The sequence below is a fragment of the Bactrocera latifrons genome, unplaced genomic scaffold, assembly GCF_001853355.1.
Source record: "Bactrocera latifrons isolate USDA-ARS-PBARC rearing strain unplaced genomic scaffold, ASM185335v1 scaffold_36, whole genome shotgun sequence".
NCBI classification, from domain to species: domain Eukaryota; kingdom Metazoa; phylum Arthropoda; class Insecta; order Diptera; family Tephritidae; genus Bactrocera; species Bactrocera latifrons.
Genome location: NW_017537001.1, coordinates 815,517 through 823,881, shown reverse-complemented (window position 1 = coordinate 823,881; position 8,365 = coordinate 815,517). Strand labels below are relative to the sequence as shown.

The window sequence follows — 8,365 nt, the reverse complement described above, 5'->3', positions numbered from 1 at the left end:
ATTAAAAAAAATGTTTTTTTAATTATTATATTTTTTCTCTATATAAATATTATATCATTTTACAACTGCGTAAATTTCGTCAAGCGCTCTCTTACAATGCTCTCCCCACTCTCATTCCCATTGCAGCTTCTTTGAAAAGGATGATGTACTAATCGCACTATTAGACGCTGGCGTTAATAGGGTAAGTCGCAAGTCAAAAGAACACTTTTGTTATAGTTGTTGTAGTTGCAATGCTACAATCTAGCGCAAGCAATCACATACGCTTTGGTCCATTGTTGTTGTTGACCACGTTTGACATGTGTTGCGGTTTATGCAACAGAGCCTGTGTATCCGTGCGTTGCCAACATTTCAAAATGTTAATTTACTATTTTCTTTCTTTTCCCATTCATACAATCGTCTGGCACACACACGCTTCTTTGTGCTATATGAAAATATCTACAACCTGCGGGACCCCCGTATCGCTGCATGTCGCTGCAACTTCAACCACAAAATTCAATTCATCGACACACACCCATGTGCCACACCCACAATACAACATGCTCACACCTACGAACTGTCGCCACCGCGCCTGCGAATGTTGATGTTGATGCTGTTGCGGATACGGATGTGATTGTGGTTGCTATTRTTGTTGTTGTGCTCGTGTAGTGCGTTCCCGAGACCACAAATCTTTCGATGTGCAACATTGAGCTAAAGCAAATCCTGCATTCAATTGTGCGACCACACAATGTTATGTCAACGCAGCAAGTGAGTAAGAAGGAGAGGAAGCATGAACATCAAAATTAAATTTGTTAAAGTGTAGTGTAGAACAGTTAATTTTCCACAGCATCTTTTCTAAATTTAGCGAAGTCTAGTTTAAAGAAAATTAAAACTATTTTGCATTCTGCAGGCCCTCTACACAGCGTTGCATCGGCTAAAGGAAGTCATCTTAATCACAGACAACCACCTGCGCATTCAATATGCCAATCGGGCAGCTGAACGTTTGCTCAACATGCGTTTGGTAAGTATTTGCTTTCGGTTTGGAGAAAAGTGTCAAACTTTGAATTTTATTTATAAAACTTATATATTAGTTTTAGTTTATGTTAAACTGTTAGGAAAGTCTTTTGTGTTCACTTTTTAGCCAAGTCATGTACCCGCAATCAATCGGTTAAATATTAATACGGCCTTGGCTAATACCATGAATTGAAAATCTTTAAATGTCATAACTAAACTCTGCAATTAGATGTAAAATAGATAACTTTGAAAGTATTGCCTAAAAGGTTGAATGTACATATCTCCCAAACCACTAAAGCTGAACCAATCAGATTTGCTTAGAACATATCCTTTCGGCACCTCCTCTTGGAAATGCTGAAATCGATTTCTAAACACGGCCACTCGTCATATAACGGTTATGTTGAAAACTACTAAAATTGAGATAAATAAATAGACAATTACTTATTCTTCTTTATTGGCGTAAGTTAGGATTCCAAGTGTAGCCAAGTTCTTCTCTATCCGATCTTACCAACGTAGTCGAGGTCTTCTGAAGTGTTTTCATCCAATCGGACAACATGACCTAACCTTCTGAAGTGACAACTACAGAGCTCTCCCCTTCCTTTAATTTAATTTCCAAGTTTCCTTTAATCTGTCTTTTCTCCAGTTTGTCGGTTTGTTTAGAAGTGATCGTGAGTTTAGGGGATCTAAGTATCCTACTACTTCTACGAAAGACGATCTCGTGTTCCTCATCTTGGCCATCTTTATTTATTTGTTTCGTTCTGTTAGGTCTTTTCGCCTATTCGCCGGAGTTGCATGGGGGGCGTTTTGAGCTAAACCCTCCTCTCCTGCAGCTCTTGGTCGGGGGCTTCCTACTTAGCATAGGTCGTGGGTATAGGAAACAATACCTTTCCAAGTCCCCAAGTATTAAGTATATTGAGCTCAATGCGTCTAAATGATCTTTTTACTGAAAATAAGGCTAATCTGTGAAATATTATTAAAATTTGAAGAAAAAATCTTTCTGATAGTAATAAACCGTATGCTAATACAAGAAGGTGTTCTTATGCCGAAAAGAAGATCGTAGTCCCGATATCATTTAAAATATTTCTCTCTCCTTCAATTAGGATGAAATAATTAGCAAACCGTTGGCGGACATATTCATTTCGGACGTCTCGACAATTATGATACACGGCCGCAAGAATAAGGAATTCGATGAAATCTTGACGGTGCGGCGCAAGGGACAGGAAGATGTAGCAATGCATGTACGCGTCATACCAGTCGCATGCATAGGCCGGTAAGTGACAATTAAAAACAAAAATATTTTCTTCTTTAGTATTTTTATATAAAAATATTTCATTTAAACTAAATTTTTTTTATCACTAAATTTTTACTCACTGCACTCCACAGCACGCCCACACACTATGTCTTCAATCTCGATGTACCTGGATCGCATGGTGACTTCGTCGCCACACTACCACAAGCCAGAGAGGCACCGCGCGGCTCGCAGCACTCTATACGCCGCGGCAGCGTCGACGTGCGCTCGGTAGCCTCGGATGGCCTGCGGCGCACCAGTCTGGCCAAGTTGACATCACTGCCATTGGAGGCGCCCATTACAAAAGTAGGATTTATTACTAACAAAAACAATAAAAACCATATAGCAAATAGTAGTAAAAATGCAATAACAAAGCAGTGCACAAGTAAAATGCTAACTGTAGTATTTAAGCATAGTAAACTAACCCAGTAGTAGATTTTGTTGTGCCGTCTCATACGAAAACCCATCCGAACGCCTGCCAACGTTTCAGTTTAGTGTCTGTGTATGTGTGCGTGTGTATGCTTTTGTGTCTTGCAAATGTTTAATGAAATTTACACTTTTGACGTTTTGTGTGTGAATTTAAAGTGAATTGGATTTTGGCTCGGAAGGAAGCTGTGTTGAATATTACTAAAACTGAACTAACTATTTAGCTTCTAGTGAGCATATTGCTCTTCAGGCATGCAGCTACACATACACATACACAAACAGAGAACAGAGAACAGCAGCTCACATAAAAATGCTTCAAAAAATTAAAGATGCACCGCAAACGCAATAATAGCAATACACAGAAAAAAAATATTTTGATAAAATGTTTGTGCACAAAGACAGAAAATGTAGAACTCGAATCTTAAATTAAAATCGGCCATCTGATTTGCCAGGTTCTTCTAGGCACATTGCTTGATGAAAATAACCTGAAACTCGTATTAAGGTTACTGAATAAGGTAAGCTTGCCTGCTAGCGATCAGTTTGTATGGTAGCTATGTGCTGTAGAAATCCAATTTAAAAACTCTGCATGGAGCTTGTACCGTTACTTTAGAAAATAATTCGTGCCAAATTTCTGGAAGAAATATTTTCGAATAAAAAAATTTTTTTATGCAAAACTGAGTCGGATCGATCAGTTTGTAAAACAGCTATATGCTATAGTCGTCTGATCTGAAAAATATTTCCAGAGATTATAGCAGTGCTTTAGAAAACAAAAAATTCACAAATTTCGTGAAGATACCTCGTCATATAAAAAGGCTTTCTATACAAAAACTCGTTTTGATCGGTTAGTTTATATGGCTGCTATATGCTATAGTCATTCGATATCGGCAGTTCTGCCAAATAGCAGTTTCTTGGGGAAAAAGACGTGTAGATAATTTCAGTTCGATATCTCAAAAAGTGCACAAGCTTTTAGTATACTCAAAAAAGAATACAGTGGCTAAAAAGCTATAGATATAAAGCCTTACTTCAACTAGTCATGTTGAAACTTTACAAGAGAAAAAAATTCCAAATTTACATTTTATTCAATTTCTTAAACTTTACTTAAAAGTGACTACTTAGAGTTCCATTGTGGCGAATAGTAACTGTAAATAAGGTAGAATAACCTTGTCCTTTCCAACTTTCCTACCTTTTTCCTTTTCCTACTAAATGCACAATCGTTAAAGTGAATATCTTGGGATTTAGAATCATATATGTGGGGAATTTTCTATACACTAAGGAAAATTTCTTCCTAATTAATAGCCCAAAAAGGTATATAATATGGATGAGCTCCTAAGATCACTAGCGTTCGACGGTTTCTATGCTTATTTCTCATAAAAACCGGAGACTGCTTTAGTAAACACTAATTTAATATTAAAACATATAAATTACAGATCAGGCAACTCTACACATGCCAGCAATAATAAATTTTTAGACTCATTATTACAACAATTTTCTTAAGAACATAAAACTCATACAATTTTGAGAGGCTTTTAGATTTTAACACAAGTAAAAAATATTCGTAGTTCTCAAGAAAAAAAAATGTCGGAAAAAAATTCGAAATTTAAAAAAAAAAATCAAAGTTTCGGCAAAACATTTGAAATTTTCGATTTGTATTCAAAACTTTTGGCCAAAAATTCAAAATTTCCAAAAACCCCAAACAAATATTTTGGCAGAAAAAAATTCTGACAGTGCAGCATTTCATTTATGGCCACTGTTGAGGAAATTTTCTTGAGAGCTAACCTAACCATTATATTAGTAACTGTATTTTGAAAAATAAAACAGCCTTAAATTACACACTTAAATGCACTGAGAAAAGTAAACACTCAAATTATAAATTTGTATCAAAAATTGGTTTCCTAAATTTTAAAAAATATTCACAATTTTTCTCAGTGCATGTACGGAATAATTCAATTAGAATGATCTAACTTGAAAAACTGTGTTTGCCAAACAATAATTTCTAATGCACTCTAAAACTTTGTTTTTTTCTCTTTTTCTCTCTTTTTATTACATTTTTACCGTTATATGTGTTTTTCTTGGTTTAATGTTTGAAAAAAAAAACATATATATATATATATGATTACATTCATACATTTGAACCGAACAACTGTTTTGCTCTCTCGCTGCTCGCTCGCTCGCTCGTTCGTTCGTTCGTTTTGTTTTCGTTTGGTTTCGTTTTTTCGTTAAATGCTCTCACAACCAAATCAAATCAACCAAATGAACCAACCAAACAAACAATCAATCAATCAACCAACCAACCACCAACCAAATCAATCAATCAATCAATCAAACAACTACGCTCGCTATTTAGATAATCAATTTACTCTCCCAAGTACAGGAGAATTGTTCGCCGGACGAGGCCCGGCTAATAGATAAGGTGATGGAGTTCTTGAAGCGTGAGGGTCTTTATAGTCCACAAATGAAGGAAATACGCACAGATGATCCCATAGCGACCGATTTGATTGGTGCACTATTAACGGTAAGTTATATAAAGCGAGAGAATTTTTACAAATATTTACAACACATTTTATTTTTTTTGTGCTCTTCGTTTAGGGACCAAGTTTATATTCGTCACGCCGCAGCTCAAATGACTCCATTATACGCGTGGGTGGTCGCCAATCCACTTGCATGCCCGCCAAAATGAAGGTAAACCTGCTGACTTAGCTCCATTTAGACACTTCTCTAGGCGTTCTATCTTTTATCCGCCTTAGGCCACGCCACACATAATGGAATTACTGGAAGAATCTCTAAGTTGGGAATTTGATATTTTCAAACTGGAAGAAATCACCGAAAAGCGACCGCTGCTCTATTTGGGCATGGAAATGTTCCGACGTTTCAATGTCTTCGCAACGCTGAATATCGATGAGAATGTCTGCAAGAGTTGGCTGGCCGTGATCGAGGCGAATTATCATGCGAATAATTCATATCACAATAGCACACATGCTGCTGACGTCATGCAGGTATATTACCGTTATACAAACCGTTATTCATAAAAATATACAAATATCTCTCTGTGGATCAACAGGCCACGGGCTGTTTCCTAACTCAGCTCGCAGCCAAGGATATGGGCATGGACCGCACGGATGAGGCCATCGCGCTGATTGCGGCCGCCGCACACGATGTCGACCATCCGGGACGCTCCTCCGCCTTTCTCTGCAACTCGCGCAATACACTGGCGCTGCTCTACAATGATCTGTGCGTCTTGGAGTCGCATCATGCTTCAATTACCTTTAGACTTACTTTAAGTAAGTAGCGAACAAAAAAATGCCTCTACTGTATATGAACTAACTCTAAAAACACTCTTTCAATACTAAACTAGGTGATGATAAAGTCAACATCTTCAAGAATTTAGATACTGAGAGTTACAAATCGGTACGCAGTGTGGTGATCGATATGATTTTAGCCACAGAAATGACGCGGCATTTCGAGCATTTGGCCAAGTTTGTCAGCATCTTCGGCTCGGATGAAGAACCCAAGGATGTTAGTTTATGCATTTTTTCTCTCCTCATTTCGCCATTTTCACTCTCAAACATTTTGCTCTCATACAGATCGTACAGTCGGAGGAGGAGAGTTCGATTCTTATTCGTCGCATGATGATCAAAGTGGCTGATGTGAGCAATCCTTCACGCCAGCCTTCATACTGTATCGAATGGGCACGACGCATTGCCGAGGAGTACTTCACACAAACTGACGAGGAAAAGGCTAAGACTTTACCCATTGTTATGCCAATGTTCGATAGAAATACGTGCAGCATACCTAAGAGTCAAATCGGTTTCATTGAGTACATTATACAGGACATGATGCATGCGTGGGATAGTAAGTAATATCTTATGACCTATTGACTAATGGAAGTTCTTAGAGCCCTGTGATCTCAGGTCCCTTCTATTGTAGTATTATTCAGAAAATTTTGTTTCTGAGTTCCGAACATCCATAACAAAAGTTTGGTTAGAAAATTTAATGTTTTTTTAAGTTAGTGAAGATCAAATAGAGTCCGCAAATCAATTTTGGCAAAGTCTTCGATACTTCACTACCCGAAGTTTCAGATAGCCGGTATTTTTGCTTTCTGAAAATGCTGACAGCTTTAAATCCTGATTTTGACAGTGTTTCTATTTACCATTCCTAAGAGTTTCTACTTGATAGGTAAAATCTTCTGATTTGCAAGAATTCTTTGGTATCTTTCACTAAGACAGATCTTATAGAAAAAAATTTGAAAACAGTATTACCTTAAATCGTTTCTTAGTTGGGTATGGAATATACCCGCTCTCTGGTATCGGGAAAGGAATTGTCCTTGTTTTGAGGTTAAAGTATTTTCGAATATTTCTGGGACACTTTGATTGTTTGTTGGTTTGCTTAGTAAGGGTACGCGAGTTTTCTAAACCTGAGTTATTTTTCCATAATCGCTACCTTGTATAGTGAAAATAATTATCTTCGTTTTCTTTCAAGGTTTCATCGACATGCCGCAACTGGTCACCTACATGCAGATCAATTACTCACAGTGGAAGAAATTCGAAGAGCAGGGTGTACACACACTAGCGGATGTTAAGAGCAAACAACATAGTTTGAGTGTGAAGAAGAGTGCCAAATAGCATTTGGCATTTAAGAGGTTGTTCTCAGGGCTACTAAAGCCACAGCCGGTCCAGCCTCCATGTGCGTTGACAATTGGCGAAAATGAAATGGAATATTGCTTGCAAAAATAAATACAGAGAGACACCAGAAACGTGAGGCTATTGAGATAACCGCGAAGAACCGGAAAGTGTAAGAGAGAGAATTGAAAGAAAATGATGCGGCAAAGTTCGCATACAATTTGGGAGAAACATAAAACAGCTAACGCTGGACACAAGGCAAATGCATGCAAGGTTTTTATGAATGTACGGGTTTTTTTGAAAAGCGCATAGTTGAGGTTATGTGTTGTATAAAATGGCAAAATTCGTTTTGTCTTGTAGCGACTGACTTCAACATAATGAAACGTTGTTAATTGGTTAGCAATTTTTTTAGAAAAAAAAAAAATTAAAACAACGTAATTGATTTGCTCACCTGCGTGAAGATCTGACGATCTCAACTGTCGCATGTTGGAAAAAGTGAAAAACTCTGTAAATTACCCACGAGGTGGTATATTCAAGACTACTCAACACTTGCTATAAGTCTCTCAAGTATTGGTGGCAACTTGCGCCGATTGTGGCCTGCACCGGCTGTACAGCACACACACAAACCCATACATACAATAATACAATACAAGTATAATACTAAATGTTCATTTTTCTTGGGCTGGACTCAAAATTGAAAATATTCACAAAACAAGCAAAAAAATCACAAAATGACCAAAAGAAAAAAATGTATACAAAAAAAGATGTTTTCTACACTTTTAACACGCAAAAAATATTTTAAGATGATTTCTTGAAATTATAAATAAAAAAAGTTATTGTTAAATATAATACTTATATTGTAATAAATGTTGTTGAACGTTATGAATTGAAAGGTTTTAAGAGAAATTCGAAGACTTTTTAGCAAATTTTTCATTTTTTTCACTGGACAACAAACACGTTAAGGCAAAAGTTTTTTTTTAAATTTTACTTAATTTTTTTTTTCTGAAACAAATTTTTTTTAAACTAATTTTCATAATTTTTGTCA

At 36.8% G+C, this 8,365-nt stretch overlaps 1 protein-coding gene across 2 annotated transcripts in view; it reads left to right on the top strand.

Annotated features, from left to right (window-relative positions):
- Positions 1-8,128, top strand: part of LOC108971828 (high affinity cAMP-specific and IBMX-insensitive 3',5'-cyclic phosphodiesterase 8A) — a 24,573-nt gene extending 16,445 nt beyond the window's left edge. The window contains exons 5-16 of one of the 2 annotated variants that reach the window (XM_018938133.1): positions 127-181; positions 646-744; positions 887-997; positions 2,091-2,260; positions 2,374-2,584; positions 5,076-5,216; positions 5,291-5,383; positions 5,449-5,697; positions 5,763-5,982; positions 6,057-6,217; positions 6,286-6,553; positions 7,181-8,128. In XM_018938133.1, coding sequence (XP_018793678.1) covers positions 127-181; positions 646-744; positions 887-997; positions 2,091-2,260; positions 2,374-2,584; positions 5,076-5,216; positions 5,291-5,383; positions 5,449-5,697; positions 5,763-5,982; positions 6,057-6,217; positions 6,286-6,553; positions 7,181-7,323 — 1,921 coding nt within the window. In that variant the 3' untranslated portion in view covers positions 7,324-8,128. Of the gene's footprint in view, positions 1-126; positions 182-645; positions 745-886; positions 998-2,090; positions 2,261-2,373; positions 2,585-5,048; positions 5,217-5,290; positions 5,384-5,448; positions 5,698-5,762; positions 5,983-6,056; positions 6,218-6,285; positions 6,554-7,180 lie in introns of both variants that reach the window. The other variant, XM_018938132.1, reaches the window with a different exon arrangement.
- The last annotated feature ends 237 nt before the right edge of the window (positions 8,129-8,365 follow it).